The sequence below is a fragment of the Rhinopithecus roxellana genome, chromosome 8, assembly GCF_007565055.1.
Source record: "Rhinopithecus roxellana isolate Shanxi Qingling chromosome 8, ASM756505v1, whole genome shotgun sequence".
NCBI lineage: Eukaryota > Metazoa > Chordata > Mammalia > Primates > Cercopithecidae > Rhinopithecus > Rhinopithecus roxellana.
Window position 1 is genome coordinate 126848245 of NC_044556.1, and position 16811 is coordinate 126865055.

Consider the following 16811-nt stretch of genomic DNA (forward strand, 5'->3'; position numbering starts at 1 on the left):
TAAATTATACTCTAATGTCATGATTTGGCACTCCTCTACTTCTTAGTTTCTTCATCATCATCTCCATTCTTTAGGAAAGGGCAAAATTAGAAAGAAAAACAGAACAGCGGACGGCAAAGACAAAATATGTCTAAGGAAGAAACGTGACAGTGACTGAACTCCAGCTAGGATCACTTGTCTATGTGTTTAGAAATTAAGGAGTTCAAAAGATGGCCAGATGGAAAGCATTTCTCAACCCCTCTTAAAACTGGTGCAGGGAGAATGGGAAGGGCCTGAGGTATGGCCAAGTAGGGGATTCAGAAAGGGAGTTGCTAAAGACAAACTTCCTTCAGCTTCCTCATTTTGCTCGCAATCCTCCATAGAAAACATGATGCACTCTCTCATCTCCCAGCATGCCTTCTCCATTCTGCAGCTCTGCATGCCCTGTCACAAGGATGGTTTTGCGTTAGCTCTCTGATCCCACTGCTCCCAGGCAAGGGGTCCAGGAGCTCTTAGGGTATCAGCAGCAGCAGCCTTGAGACAAAGAGGAGCAGGTAACGGGAGAAGAAGAGGGCTGAGCATTGGCTTAAAGACATTGCAGCTCTGGGTCTCCATGGTGACCCAAGCCCTCTGCCTTTCTTTAGCCTTTCAGATCCATCCTTCCGAAGGTCTCTTTTCTCCCACTCCTCTTCCCGTAGCCACCTTTATCAGATTGAAGACAAATGTGTAGGCCACGAGAACAATTTATCGTTTTGCTCCTGTGAAAAACCTTATTTTCAAACACTCAGTGAAATATCTGTGGCAGAGGCGGGTAGGTGAGAGAAACACACACACCTACAAAATCCCTCCTGTTCGTCTGAGCATTACCTATGAAACAAACACCAGGTGTTCCTTAAGGAGAAAACAGAAAGCAATTATCACCCCACCTGGATGGGCACACCTCTCAGGCAGGTAAGCAGCTCACTGCTGTGACTCCTGCTGCCTTGTCGCCTTGTCCCCAAGGCTGCCTTTGCCATAGTTCCAGAAGTCCCACACCCAGCATCTCCTTGTTTTTACTTTTGTTATTGTTGCTGTTGCTACTGCTTTGTGTTTAGACTCACTCTGATCTCTATGTCCTTGAGGAGGTTGGAGAGCTAGGAAAGGAGCTGAGCTACGGCCTCTGACACAGTTCTCCAGCCCTTCTTTTTGGTTCCATCCATTTTCTCCTGGCATCTTTGGAAAGGGAGAGGCAGAGGCAAAAGAGGAGTGGTTGGGAAATGTAATGGCCCAGCAGCATAATAGAAAAGCAGAAAGATCTGCCTGGATGTGGTGTTTTGTTCTTAGAGCCAGAGTGATGGGCAGGAAACCAACCCCTTCCAGGCTGAGGCTGCCAGATCCTTCCCTTTGCAACCTGTGCCCGATATGCTCCTTCTAGTCCAGCTGCAGCTGGGCCAGGCTAAGGGATCAGCGAGGGAAGCTGGCCCACCTCCCAAGCCAACCAGAGTGAGGCAGAGCTGAGCATCCTCTCATAACTGTCCCCAAGGCATGAGGGTTCTCTGAACAATGACTTTGATGATGGCAAATGTTGTGCCTCCCTACTTGCTTCCTTCCAACCCTTTTGTAGGGCTCAAAGCCCTATACAAGTGCTCAGTTGTGACTCCTGAATCATATTTTCCTGGGTGTTGTAGATGTAATGATTTGACAACATGCAAACATGCAAATTTAAACAAATTAGGTGCCTAGATTGGCTAAACAAAAAGCTTCACTATCCATATTCTAGTACGGCCCTCAATCACACCCTGTCACTTCCTCACACCATTTGAAAAGCCTTCTGTTGTGGTTGACGCCTCCCAGAGCCAAGAGTCCCAGGCCTCTTACCCTCTGGGTCTGGTTGTTGGTCACTAGTTCATAGATGGGGGCTGCTTTGGTAACCTCCAGCAGCACCGGCTCAGCAGGGGTGTCAGGGCTGGATGTCACATGACACAGAGGGCAGGATGAGGGGCATCGTCCCTTGCTCTGGCACTCCATGCGGACTCCAGCCGCCATGCGCTTGGTGCCGGAGTCTGACAAGCTGGCAATGTATTCTGGGAACGTCAGCACCTTGGGGTCTCTTTCCCGCTCCTCAGACTCATCGGATGGGGAGTTGCCTGCAGACACAAAACGGAAAGAAACAGTGAGGGAGTCAAAAAAGTAAGGACTAGCATGACCTCATGGCCCCTGAGTGCTGGGGTCCAATGTTTGGGATCAGAAACAGCTGCTGAAGGGGTAATTCTGTGATTCTGCCATCCCACTTAATTTGGAGCACCCAACCTCCCAGTGACACAGAGTTGGAAATGGCCCTTTTCAGTGAGAATCTAGACTGTTCCTTTTCTCAGAATCATCAGCTCCACTGAATCTCTAGAGGGATCGGGCTCTGTGCTGATGACCCTCAGCAAGAACACAAACCATAACAATGATTGCTCTATGACTCAGTTTCTTCATCTATGAAGTAAAGATATGAACAGTACCTATGTCTAGCATTGGGTAATGAATGAATGGCAAATCCTTTTATAAAGCACATAACACTATGGCTAGTACATGGCAAACCATCATCATAATAGTTTTAATTATAAATATAGCTAAGATTTAGAGAGCCTGTACTATAAAAGTGAGATCCGTTCAAGGTCTACTTTAACCATTATGACAACTCTCTGCATGGAGTTCTATCATTACACTCAGTTTATAGATGAGGAAAATGAGGCCAAGAGCTTCAAGGTCACACAGCTAGTAGACTGTGAGAGCTGGGGTTTTAATCTACTTTTGTCTGATTCTTAAGTCTTTCAGGTCAGAGAGGAAGATGACTAGAACTCTGTTTAATTATTAATCAATGTATTGAAGATGGAAAGGGAATTTTGACTTTTTCAGAAAGATTTGCCCTCCAAAACTTGAGAGATGGGTCCACATCAATTTTGTTTGTTGAGTAAAGGATAGTTAAAGAATCTTTCTGTCTACTTTTGGTGACAAACATAGGAATTGCCTACCAGAGAATAATGGTTTGTTCTTTATACAAGAAAGCACTGCTTGGTATTTCTCTTCCCAGTCCTCATGATTCTCCATTTAACTTATTAATTCTAAAGGAAGATTGAAGTAGTGTTTGCTGACAAAAAAGCACTGGGTTTCTGAGATTCATCCCTCCTTTTTGCACAGTTGTAGTCCTGAATGTAAAACAGCTTCAGAGAGACCACTAGGCTTTTGGACATCCTGGGTATATACAGAACATTCATTCTGGCCCTCTCAGACTCATGAAGAATGCAAGAGACCATGGGCTGAACCTTTGGAGGCACTGGTTGGAAGGATTTTTAAAGTGGTTCCAGAAGGTGATTGTAGAGATGACTCATTGACTTTATAAAAGAGTTATCTCTTACGGGGTCCAGGGAGCTCTTTGTGATTCCCTTCTTGTTTGCTATGTAATATGAGCCCATTTAGAAACATCACAAGGCATTTCAGCATTGTTGTTTCCCAGAGGAAACAATGAGGAAGTTTTACCTAGCACGTTAAGGCAAAGGACTCCCTGACTATAAACATGGCATATAATTCATCACATACTTTCATTTTGTTTAATAATCGACCCAGAACCAAGCTCAAGCCCGTCCTAGATTATAAGATAACTGCATAACTACTCACACCAAAAACAAAAATGATGCCTTCAAATAGAACTAACCCTCAAATCACTTCACCCATGGGTAAATCTTCACTGACATGGAAGTTTATGCAACCCAGTCAACCACGTGGCTACGGGTATCTAGAAGTGGCCACAAGCTGACCGAGGACTCCCCTCCGCCAGCCCCTGGCCAGGCCCCCAGTCTTTTCCAATATACTGTATGGATTGGGCAGGAGCGAGTGCGGGTGGGGTGAGGTCTTTGATCCCTGGTGTGATTTCTGGACAAACAGCCCTTCATTAATGCCTCATGATGTTTCTAAATGGGCTCATATTACATAGCAAACAAGAGCAGAATAGCAGAGAGCTCCCTGCACCCCATAAAAGAGAGCTCTTTTTGTGAAGTTGATGAGTTGTAGCTCATAATCACCTTCTGGAACCACTTTGCAAATCCTCCCAACCAGTGCCTCCAAAGATCCAGGCTATCAAGCATCATGTTCTGCATCTGAGAGGAACAGAATGAGTGTTCTGTGCGTGTCCATCATTCCCCAAAGCCCAGCGGTCTCTCTGAAGTTGTTTCATGCAATGTATGGAAAAGGGCTCAAGCATTTCAGAAACCCAGTGCTTTTTTGTCAGTAAACTCTACTTCATTAAGAAAGTAAGTAAAAGGCGAATGTGGTGTCTCACTCTTGTAATCCCAGCAATTTGGGAGGCCGACGCAGATGGATCACGAGGTCCAGAGATGGAGACCAGCCTGGCCAACATGGTGAAATCCTGTCTCTACTAAAAGTACAAAAATTAGCTGGGCGTGGTGAAGCACGCCTGTAATCCCAGCTACCCGGGAGATGGAGGCAGGAGAATCGCTTGAACCCGGCAGGCAGAGGTTGCAGTGAGCCAAGATCGCGCCACTGCACTCCAGCCTGGGCTACAGAGCAAGACTCCGTCTGAAAAAAAAAAAAAAAAGAAAGAAAGAAAGAAAAGAAAGAAAATAAGTAAAATTCCCCACCCCCCACAAAAAAAATCAGTAAAGATACAGTTTCTTTTCAAAAAAGATTATTGAAATTTCGCCATGCAAGTCTCCTAGTTCGCTCTTACGCACCTTCCAATCATATGCATTTCCTTACTGTCCTGCAGCCCTCCTTGTTGAGAATGTTAGTGTCTGGGAAAAGAATCTCCAGGAAATGACCGCTAGATGGTGATAGAAGTCTAAAATGACTTTCGTGAGCGGGAGAAGAAAAAAATGGGTAAATCTCACTTTGGCACCATAGAAAATAAACTATGAAAAAGTAACACATGGCTACTTTAAAAATGTTGTGGAGGTACAATTTTTCTTCAACCAGAGAATAAAAAATTAGAGACTAAAACAATTCCATAACATTTACCCTAAAGAGAAAAATATAGAGGAGCATAGGTGATGGCAGAATAATTAAAGGAAAATTACATTCCGAAGGGAAAATAACCCCTACCCCCAATATCCTTAACATGGAGTAAACTTCATGTTTTACTACTTCAAAGGGGAAGTAATATGCCACCAATGTCTTTTGTCGCACCTTGAATCCCCAAATACCCAGGCAAGCTCCCCACGCCCCCTCCCCTCATTACTAAGCCTGTACAATTCTCATGACAAACGTGGCCACTAGAGGGCGCTGCGACCACAAACAGCCTGGAGCTGAGGGTCCGAGGGCCTTCCTGCCCTCCAGCTGGCCATCACTAGGTCTTGTCATACCTGTAAACATCTGAGGGGCTGCTCCCCTTGCTACTGTTTTCTGGCGATCCCAATTAAAATCAAGATGCAGCGAATCCCCCTCAAAGCCCTTCAGTCCTAGATTCCTGGCAAGGTTAGGGAGTAGATAGGAATGGGAATGATGCAGAAATTCGTGGAAGGGACCCACCAAACTCTTGCTTTAACTCAGAATTATATTTTCTGTCTCCAGAAAACCTTCAGGTCCATATAAAAAGAACCCTGCGGGAGGCCAAGACCCACTGCCTTCTGTTCCCCTCGCCATACAGCATAGGGCTGTCTGGAGAGGAGATAGATTCGCACAGGAGGGATGAGCAGGGAGCTCCCAAAAGCTATCTATTCAGCTTCCAGCAAAGAATAGAGATGTGTGTGTGAGGGAGATTTTTCAAATAAGAAATGCATTTCCTATGTGCAGTTAAAGATACAATTGGGAAGTACTCTTTAAAATGATGGAGTCCAGTGGTGAAAACCCAGATAAATCTCCCTTAGCCCAAAGAGAGCGCCTATAACCATCATGTCTGTGGTAAGCGAGAGTCGATCAGGTCCTAAAAGCTTCAGAAGAGGCTGATCTTTGACCCTTGCTTTTAACTCCTCCTGTGTGGGAGTGAACAGTGGGGGAGGTTTGTGCCTGGAGAGTTGCAGGAGAAGACCCCACCTTACTTCCTTGTGAGCCAATGGTTCACCCCCTTCACTGCCCACACCTATTACAGTTCTTTGGGGCATCTTCCCTCTTCTACCCTCTAGAGTCTGAGTAGAACTACTCTAGAGGTTAGAGACACTAAGCAATCTTTTAGCAAAATAAATATTCTAGTCCAATAAGTACACTATCTCACTGGATAGAAGAAATAAGCTACAATTAAGGTCTCAAAATCTTATAATTGACAAAGGTACTTTTTGATAAAGAATACCCAGGTGTGGCTCCCTCCCACCTCTGCAGAATTCACTCCACTGTTGTCAGAAAAGGTTCCGGAGTCCAGTCAGGATACTTCAGTTTCTTACAAATAGAAGAACATCCAACCTGAATGTAGTTAACAATCCTAAAACTGCAAAGCATTTTGCAAATACAGTTTGCTATAAATAAATGCCATTTGCTTTAGGCTAAATCTGTATCCTAGAGCATACAGTGGATGAGTTTCCCCAATAGAACATTGTGGTATGAGAATATTGGCATCCTTAAAGCTCAACATGTCATTGTGGATGTGCACATGGCCTTAGGCATGTACATAGTGGCCCACCTAGATTCAGGAGCACATGAGGGTGACAAGAGTGACCGACCCATTCTCATGCAGGACCTGCTCTTCTGGTGGTAACTGACAGGGCAGGAGGTGAATTACTTGTTATGAAGTAAATTGGTACAATTCCTATAGGATTCTGAGGCTGCTTAAGAATCTCTCTCCTGAGCTGCTGCCCAAGGCAACGAGATGCTAATGACATCACAGCTAGAACGACAGAAGCAGTTCATTAGGCAGCAAAGAAATCAAATGCAAGCTAAACAGATCCCAGCTTTTGGAGACAGCTTAGGATCCACAGGAAAGAAGGCTTGATGTGGGGCAAATGAAGCACGGGCCACCCTGAAGTCCACCAAAACCCTGCATTCCAGGATCTGCCCCAACCCCCACCCCAGTCTACAGCTCCAGCCAGATGTCCTAGAGTCATCAAAATTCACACAGAAGTCCATCTACTCAGGCTCTAATAAGTCTCTTGGGATGTTCAATCATCACTATGAGAGAGAGAGATCACTATGGACTTAAAATGAACTGCTAGACCTGTCATGATGACATACTCTCTGAGCTCAAATAAAACACAGTGCAATGGATTAATAATTAGGGAAAAGAAGATAGGACATAAACTGACCATCTTTTTCTCCGCTTCTACATGAAATAAGAAGTGCCTTGGGGTCGGGAACTATGTCTTTTTTGTCTTTGAAATGTCTTTGCCTAGTTTAGGTCTACATATCTATCTCCATGTATCCATGAACATGTTGGAGTGAACATACTAAGTCATGATCTTAGGTTTACATTTTTAGAAAAAGTCAAACACAAAGAAGAAAACAAAAGCATTTGTAAACAGTTCTCTAGTCCTTTACTAACACATCAACCAATAAAGAAGAAAGGAGAAAGCATTATTCTGATCACAGCCAACGTTATATCCCTGGCCAGGATCTCTCCCACAAGGAACAAAACCTCAATATGCTTGCTTGGACATCCACTTCTATGTCCAATAGGCACCCCAAACTCAATATGTCCCAAATTGGAGTCGTCATTTCCTCCACAATCTCCTCAGCAACTATTCCTCCTTGTACACGTCCTAGCTCAGCAAAACGCACTGCTAACTTCCTAGTTGCTCAAGTCAGAAATTACAGCTTCCTTGCTGGTGTGTCCTCTCTCTCTCTCTCTCTCTCTCTCTCTCTCTCTCTCTCTCTCTCTCTCTCTCTCTCTCTCTCCCCCCAGTCACCTAATCTTATGAAATTTACATTTGTTTTAGCCCCCACCGTCCACTTCTCTTGCTCCATGCCCACGGCCACTCAAGGGCTGTTTAATGTGTATGGCCTGAGACAGACTGCCTGGGGTTGATCTCTGACCTTACCACTTGCTGTGAAATTTGGGGTGAATTTCTTAATCTTTCTGTGTTTGAACTTTCTCATACATAAACTGGAGATAATAAATGAACTGATTTAGTAAGAATGTAGGAAAGGCTAACTAATGTAATTCACAAAGACAGTTTAGAACCGAGCCTGGGACATATTGAGTGCTTTCTAAATTTACTTATTCTCTCAATGCCTGTTCACTTACCTGCCCTGCTCACCACCAACACCATTGGATGGCAGATGCCTTGAAGGACAAAATCATGCCTTGTTCTCCACTATAATATCCCACATGCCTAATATGTAACATACACTAATGTATTCAACAATTCATTAAACAAATAGTCATTAAATGACTACAAGTATTTGTTGAAATAATAAATCATGTCTAATGACTTGTATACAAAATGACTACACTGTATATTCTGCAGGTACTAGCTAGATAGGCTGGTTTTAAATTCATCTGGGGCATTGCTGTCCTGTGTTCTTTTGAGATTTTCTGGGTTCTTTTAAGAAGAGGGGTATCAATCCAGAGTGGGTTCCACTACCTTCAGGTACAAATAGGTATTCTTCAAAGGTAACCTAGTTGCTGAGATTTGGGGAAAGACTGCAAAAAGTTCATTTTGCAAATTTTGTAAAACATACAAACACATACAAAGATCATTAATTCCCTTGGGATGTGAGGACTTAAGTTTAAGAAAGGGAGCAGCCAGGTCTTGTGCTGAAGGGCAGACAGTGTGGTTCAATACGGCGAGAAAATCTGGGAAAGTTGTAGCCAATAATGTCACACAGTGGCAAAAGGGTATGTCTGGTGTCCTGGGTCAGTGAAACCATGGGTACCAAACAGCAGCTGGGGTGAAAGGTAAACTTCACCCTGTGGGAGCAGTTGGATGTAGCTCTGGGAGGCACAGTGCTTGTAGTCATACTGGGATTTGGCCTCTATGCTCCCCATCACCAGCAAAAACGGCAGTGGCTGTGTCAATCTGAACCCAAGGATGGTCATGTGATGCAGCATGAAAACCTGCGTCTTCTGTAGTTTTGCTATGCTGCCCAGTCTCAGCCTGCACACAAGAGCCCTTCCCAGTCTCCAACCTCACATTCAGCTACTCATCAACTCAGAGTAAACACACTTTTCTTTGGGATTAAATAATGGAAAAACTAGTGGTTCACAACTGTCCAGCACATCCAGAAATAGTCCCGAGTCCAAAGGGTTTATGTTCTTGTCCCTTCTTACAAATGAATTTGCACAAGTTGAAAACAAATCTTTTGTCAGCATGTACCATTACTTTTTGTTCCAAAATTAAGGTTATTGTATGCTTCAGACCCTGTTCTTTGGTATTTGTTCAAGAAGTTTCTGGAAATAGCAGGAAGTCTTTGTCATAATCATGCCCTGCAGCCAGTCCCTCAAGAGCAGTATCTATAGGTACTGTAAGGTCCAGTGAGATAATTAGCAGCCATCAGATACCCACAGGGCACCTCCGCAAAATGTCATTAACTGGGATGTTTGAGAAAAGGTGTCTTCTGGAAAAATGAATTTTTTGTTTAACTGATACCCAGAAAATGCTTACGTTCCCTCCAATCCCTGTTGACATTTTTCTTTTCTAAAAATGCAGTTTTCCAGTTTCCTGCTGCCTCATGAAGCATTGCCTACCAAACAGCATTAAACCTTTCCCCAAGGAGCCTCCAGGTGATGATTTTATTCATCAATTATGACTATGCGGATTTGGAAGCTGTAGGATACCGAAACAAAATGGTATGTATACCCCGAACAGCTTTTCAAAAATTGATCGATAACATACGGTGGTATTTTCTGAAGATTTTCCCTTCTTAATCGTCATGTTGTCAAACAAATAACGGTCTGGTTGAGGTCCCTGGCTAATTAGGTTTATGTTAAACAGGTTTTGGTGTAGATGCCGGGGTTTGTCTTTGCCAAAAGGTGGTAGTCAGCATTGGCATGGAAACAGTGAATTTAATAACGAATTGACCAAACTGCCTCCCGTATGCTTCTTTCTGCTCAGTAATGGTCAGTTCCATTTGGAATGAGAGATCAGGTCAAAGAAATCATGGGACAGTAGAATCTACCAAGAGCTTAATAAGAACACAAAAACAGCCTTTGAAACTTAGCTGTGACCCCAATTGCATCCCTTTATGAATCATAAACTTAGTGTAAAAAAGAAAAGAATAGATTGCTCAGCGAGGCAGACACCTCTGTAAGGATTCCTGAGATCCAGCTCTGCACAGCCCATGCATCTCAAGAGGAACAAGAATTAAATCCAAGAACTGCTGGGAAGTCCTAAAGCTTTCACTCCTCAAAGGAAGTCTTCTAATTAGCTAGACTGTTAGTTCCCAGTGGGCAAGAAGCTGCCTTGTACTTGGGTTGTCACGGCTCTCACCCAGTGCTCTACACTTGGAAGCATTCAAGAAATACATGAGGACGGAGAGAAGCAAAGGGGATTTAGCCTAACATCCTTCAAATGACAACCCAAAGCCTCATGACGACTCGCCACAGGCAAGACTGGGAATGTAAGGCGCCTCCATGGGATTTTCCTAAAGCATTTGCTAAGTCCATATACGTGGGGGAGTATGGGAGACCAAGCTAACACCATAGCTGCCCCCACCTTTGCACACCCTATAAAGTGTTTCCTTCTCTCTCTCTCCCCCTTTCTTCCTATATATTTTTTGAGAGCTACTCTGCTCCCATCATTCCTTGCGGAACTAATTCTACTGGTACTTTGTGCCTGAGTCCACAGGAGCCCTGACCTCGCTGTGCCAGTGCTTGGCTTTATGGCCTCTCTGTCCCACTCACTCCCAGGGCGAAGTGAGGACGTACTCCTCTGCATGTCCTTAGAGCCTAGCACTCGGTACTCTGCAGGAACTCCCTCTGTCTTGGCTGAATTATAGTAAATTTGTGTGTGCGTTATCTTATACCTACATTTTGAAACCTTTCGCTTGGCAATTTTAAGTGTACTTGATTCCATTTTTTCATTTGCCTCCTACACTCCTCCTTTTTGATTCACCAGATGCCTTTCTTGTGACTCAGAGCTAATCACTAAGGCTCTTGTTCTTATCAAATCCCTTCCTCTTAGTTTCCCAGGGCTGCTATAACAAGCCATCAGCAATTGAGGCGCTTAAAACAGCAACATGCATTCCCTTCCAGTTCTGGAGGCTCCACATTCAAAATCAAGGTGTGGTCAGGGCCATGCCCCCTTTGAAATCTCTAGGGAAATATCCTTCTTTGTGTCTTCCCAGCTTCTGGTGGCTCTCAGCTGTTCTTGGCACTCCTTGGCTTATAGCTGCCTCACTCTAATCTTGGCCTCAGTTATCACGTGGCTTTCTTTTCTGTGTGTCTGTGTCTAAATCTCCCCCTCATTTCTGTTATAAAGATATTGTCATTGAAGGTAGTCTAGGATCACCTCATCTTAATGTAATTACATTTGCAAAAACAGGTCCCATTCTGAGGTTCCAGGTAGGCATGAATTTGGAAGGATACTATTCCAGCCACAACAGTGTCCATAGCCTTTAACATTGTGGCACAGGGGGCCCTTCCCTGACCCACAGCCTGTGAGGACTCACTTGGTGGCCATGTAGGGGCTTGCAGTCCATCCCCTCAGCTTCCTACCAGGGCTTCAGGGCAATGGGAAGTGAAAAGAAGTTCCTGGCTCCGGCGTCCTGCTGCCGAGCAGCGGCTGTGTGCAGCTTCTTGTCAAAGTCAAAATAAACCTGACATAGAGATTCAGAGACACAGCTCCAGGATGTGGAGAGCTGTGCTGGATTATCCCTGCTGTGTCGCCACAGACAGAGCAGCATGGGGAGAGGGAGTGCGGGGAGAGGACGACACTGAGAGAGAGGCGAAAATGAGGAACACCTGCGGGATTTGCTATTTCCAAATCTCCATTAGCAGAAAGACAACGTGAATGAGTGGGCATGCTCAGCATGCTGCCAGGAAAGAGCCTCCCGTGCACTTGTCTGGAGATTAAGGCTTCTTCCGCACCCCCAGTCTTGTTCCTGATGGGAGGCTGAGCTGAGAAGCCAAGTGTGCATCCCCAGACCACTCAGGAGCAAGTGCCTCCCATCTTTCCTGGTCCTCCCCAAGAAGGAGCCAGGAAAGCTCTCAGGAATAGCCCAGGACACGGCAACTGTGGCACAGCAAGGCAGAGGCAGAGAGCGTGCTGAGGAAGGGGCGTCCAGCACCAGCCCGGACCTCGGCTGATGTTGAGGGTCCCACTGAGCTATAGAGTGGAGTTAGTGCTGCTTTTTTCTATCTACCCTGCGGCAGTTATTTCTCGACTAGGGAGTGCACATGAGTCCCTTGAGTTTGGGCAGAACCATCAGCCCAGCAATGCTCTCTCTATGGCTCCATTTACCCCTCAGAGCACCCCTGCCTGCTTGTCTGTTCTCCACCTCTCCCTCCGTATAAGATCCAGCTCCTACCTCAACATCTCTCTGTTCTTCCTACCTTCAAATCTGGACAAGAAGAGCATAGGGCAGGGAACCCCTGGATAGTTCTACAAAGGGTAAAACTGACAAATTGCCATTACTTGCCCCAGCTCCACAGTACAAAACCTCAGCTGCATGTTACAGTATGACCTGTGTCTGTGTGAGGGTGCCTGATACGAGTGTATGCAGGCGGGTGTCTCTCACGGCTTAGGCAGCACCATAGCGGGAAATTCAATGCCTTGCTGAGACGCTGCAAAGGCTGGCTCATAAATATCTTTAACTACCAAATGGTCTAGAAATTTTTAATAAAAATATTATTCAATAATAATAGTACTCCAACTGGCAAGGGAATGTTGTAAGAGTCTCCATTTTCCTCTGGACACTCATCTGGCTTCTGTTTTTAAAATGGATTTGGATGTTAAATCCTCTTGCTGCCCTGACCAATTTATTCTGCAAATTAACTATATTTGACAGAACTTAAAGTCTGTTACCATTTAGCTTTGCCTCACTGAAATTTATGCTGCTTCCCTGCCTACTGGAGCCACAGGCTCAAATAGACATGGCTCTTGATGGCGATTTGGGATTCTACACAGTTCTCTCATCGCTTAGTCCTCATCTCTTGAGTTTTAAAATGTGCTGAGTGGACCAGGCTCTTTTCACCTCTCGGTGACCTGTGTCCTCTGTTTTAAAATACTCTGGTCTCTGCAGCTGCCTCTCCCAGCCTTAATGAAGCTCTCATTATGAGATGTAGTTTCACCCAGAGCTGCGACCCAAACTGGTTGGTGAGGGAGATTCATGTGGCTCTGACTGGGTTGCAATACCATTTGCAAATGGTAGAGACAGCTGGACATGGGGAGAAACAAAGGGGACAAAAGGAAGAGACCAGTGATGTAAGGGCCATGGCCGCTAGACAGAGGGATGAATCTCAGATTGAATTAAAAGAGCATGGTGACCAAGGTGACACAGAGAAATGGTGTGGTGGCAAGCCATATACCAGCAGTTGGTTTACCTCTGGGTGCCCATGCTGAGAGTGACTCTGGCAGTGAGGATTGTGGGCCATCTGGAGCCAGTGCCATATGAACAATGGTTGAAGGAATGGGGTAAGTTTAGAATGGATACAAGGAGACATGGAGACAGACTTAGCAGCTTTCTCTTTGAATATTTGAAGGGCTGTCACATGGAAACAGGATCACATGAATTCTATGTATTTTCAGAGAGCAGAATTAGGATCCAAAGAGAGAAATAATGAGAAGAGTTTACTGAGCCACAGGTTTTCACTGAGCGCCAACATGTGTCAGAAACAGTGCTCAGTGCTCAATAAGAAAAGTACTCTGATAAATAAGAAATAATGCTCATTTTCCAGTTTGCAAGGGGTTGGGCAGACATATGATATGATAAGAGGTGTTATTAGTGGCATGGGACAGGGGCTTTTGCTTACACAGGAGGAAGTACTAAAGTCTACTTTGGGCCAGACACGGTGGCTCGTGCCTGTAATCCTAGCACTTTGGGAGGCCAAGGTGGGCAGATCACTTGAGGTCAGGAGTTCGAGACCTGCCTGGCTGACCTGGTGAAACCCCATATCTACCAAAAATATTAAAATTAGCCAGGCATGGTGGTATGTGCCTATAGTCCCACCTACTCAGGAGGCTGGGGTAGGAGAATCACTTGAACCCGGGAGGCGGAGGTTGTAGTTGTGTCACTGCTCCAGCCTGGGTGAGAGGGAGACTCTCTTTCAAAAAAAAATAAATAAATAAATAAAAATTCTACTTTGGTGGGAGAGGTAGGCTAAAGGAAGATATGTGATTTCTTTCAGGATAATTTTTGTGATCGTTTATAGCTTGTATAAATTAGGAGAGATGCCTTAGAGATGGTGAGCCCTTGACTAGTAGAAGTATTCGTGTAGAAGCATTCATGTAGAAACCAGTCAATCACTTGCCAGGGAGGCCAGAGCAGAGGGAACATTCCAGAGAATGAGTTCTATTTTCCTTTTAGCCAAATGTTAAAGTTATATCATTGAATGACCTGATCTGCTCAGTATTTTCCTAAATCCATGGAGCTGGAGAATCTGCAGTTTATCAGGCACTCCAAGTAATTCTGACTTAGGCCATCTTCAGATAACGTGTTGAGATCCACCACCCTGGGCAAAGGTAATTTATTAAATATGGTCAGAATGTTTTTTATAAATCTTATAAATAACCCCAATATATAAGAGAGATAAAGGGAGGGGGGAGAATATACTCCTTAGGCATTTAATATCATTACTGTTTAGTCAAAAGAAGCAACTCTATTGTTGATGCAGCTATTCCAGCAGCTACTCAAATCCCCAGGGTACAAGTGGCCTGATTTGAAAACTACTGACGTTCGCCTGAACTGTCCTGGAAGTAACCAAAAGTACTACTTCACAAGCACTTTGCTTCTTGAATTTTTCTAGACAAAAAGCACTATGCAGTCAGTCCCACTTTAGGGGGAAATAATGCAAGTCAGAAAACTTTTATATCCTTGACCAAAGAATAGATCTACATAATCATGTAAGTTTGCCTTCTTGTCAAGAAGGGACTTCCTGGAGAAGTTAGAGAAGAAGGCAACACCCCTGTAGACAGCCCCATTCAATGGGAGGAACCCCAACAACACAGAACACAGAGAGGGGCAGACAGAGAAGCCAGACCTAATGTTCTCCTCCAGACAATGGCTGGAAAGGCATGTATGAGTTAACAGATTACAGTATCAACTCATCCCATTCCAATGCCATGAAGAAAACTTTATCATTATGTCCCACCAAAAGAAGGTGTTATGGTTTTAGGTCACCTCCCTGCACTTTTAACAACAGTAGATATTAAAACAATCACAAACATTTAAAATAGCATAACAGAGTGGTCCCTTTACAGGCTCCTACTGAGGAAGGTGGAGGCTGTTATCATCACAGCAGGGCCTACTTGGCAGTTATGATCACCAATAAAGAGGGCTATCTTGTTACTTTTCCTTCTAAAGCTTCTGCCACCAGGACTCCCTTTAATATCTAACTCTCTTATGCAACACACACACACAGTTAGCTTTTTAATTAAAGAAATTACTGGATGAAGGTTGACTAAGAAGCAACAGTAGCAGCCATAGCAGCAAACAGACAGACAGACACACAGACCTGGCCCTGCTCAGCCAATGTGCCAGCAGAGGCTCGCACACTCACTGGCATGTGAGGACATGGTCTATAAGAAGACCAAGTCTCTGAGACCCCTGAGGTTGGACAGCAGGTGAAATCAGGAAAGCAGACCCACGTCTGGCCCTAGAAAGAAAGGAGAAGGCAGGAGAGAGATGCAGCAGCCCCGTCATGTCTGAGTAGGCAACCAAGGCAGAGGCTATAGCATATCATATCCCAGGCCACCCCCTCAGCTGGCAAAGATGTCTTCACCTGGAATTCCTTATATCATGGCACAAGGCAGTCAGCCTTGGGTTCAAATTCAAAGCTCTGAGACATCATAAGATGCTTTATCTCTTTGGCCTTCAGTTGCCTTATCTGTAAAATAGGTTAATAACAGAACTCATCTCACAGTGTTATTCTGAAGGTTAATGGGATAATATATGCCAAGCCCTTAGCATGGCTTCTGGTATATAAGCTCTTGATGGTAGGAGCCATTCTTCACCATTTTATCCTTATTACCTGGCACAGTCTTGGCAACCAGGAGGTATAAACATGGGATGAATAAAAAAATAGCACTGTTCAGAAAGAAAACAAGAATCTCTACACGCTAGGGACAGAACAAGAACATTTAGTAGTAAATAAAGGCAAAATTTGTAGGCTTCACGTCTGCAAGAATGTAGCCCACCAAGGTGGCTGTGAGGTCAGTTCCTGTATAGGAAAGGGACCAGAAGTCTCCTACATTGGTGGTGGACCCAAGTCAAGCCCAGAGGGTGAAAGTAGGATTAGGAAAGGCTCCACCACTTGCCTCCCAAAATGTGGCTGAAGAAGCCTTGACTCAGTCCAGGTCTCTGACAGCAACGAGTTGGGTGCCTGTGCTGGCAGGAGGGAGGAGACTATGGGCCCAGATGAACTCTGCTTCAGGCCTGGAGCCACACAGTCCTCAACAGCCTCACAGGTTGAGAAAGAGGGAAGGAAAAGATGATGTTAAATGCATAACTAGTTGGTGACAATGGGCTTCCATGTAAAGTTTTGATGCATGAGATCTATGAAAAGATGTGGCTGTTTTGCATAATGGTGGCATCTCAGACATTCTCATTGTTGCAGGCATGCCTGTTTAGAATGACATGATGCCTGTGGTTCCAAAGGGACCCTCAAGGCTGGCAACCATTCTCTCTAGGAGTTGGGTGATCCTTTAATACATAGTAAGGGGAAAATGGGTATAAAAGATGCTGCTGATCATCCTGAACTTTAGCTCCTTCGAATAAAAATGCTACACTGGCAGAACAGAATTAAGTTTTGGTCCCCCAAGCCAACCATT

At 44.7% G+C, this 16811-nt stretch overlaps 1 protein-coding gene across 3 annotated transcripts in view; it reads right to left on the reverse strand.

The window, feature by feature from the left end:
• ASTN1 (astrotactin 1) overlaps nucleotides 1-16811 on the reverse strand; it is a 311322-nt gene that overhangs the window by 34944 nt on the left and 259567 nt on the right. For all 3 annotated transcript variants that reach the window (XM_010367398.2, XM_030937122.1, XM_010367397.2), the window contains exon 17: nucleotides 1837-2105. In XM_010367398.2, the coding sequence (XP_010365700.1) occupies nucleotides 1837-2105 (269 nt within the window). The remainder of the gene's footprint in view (nucleotides 1-1836; nucleotides 2106-16811) is intronic.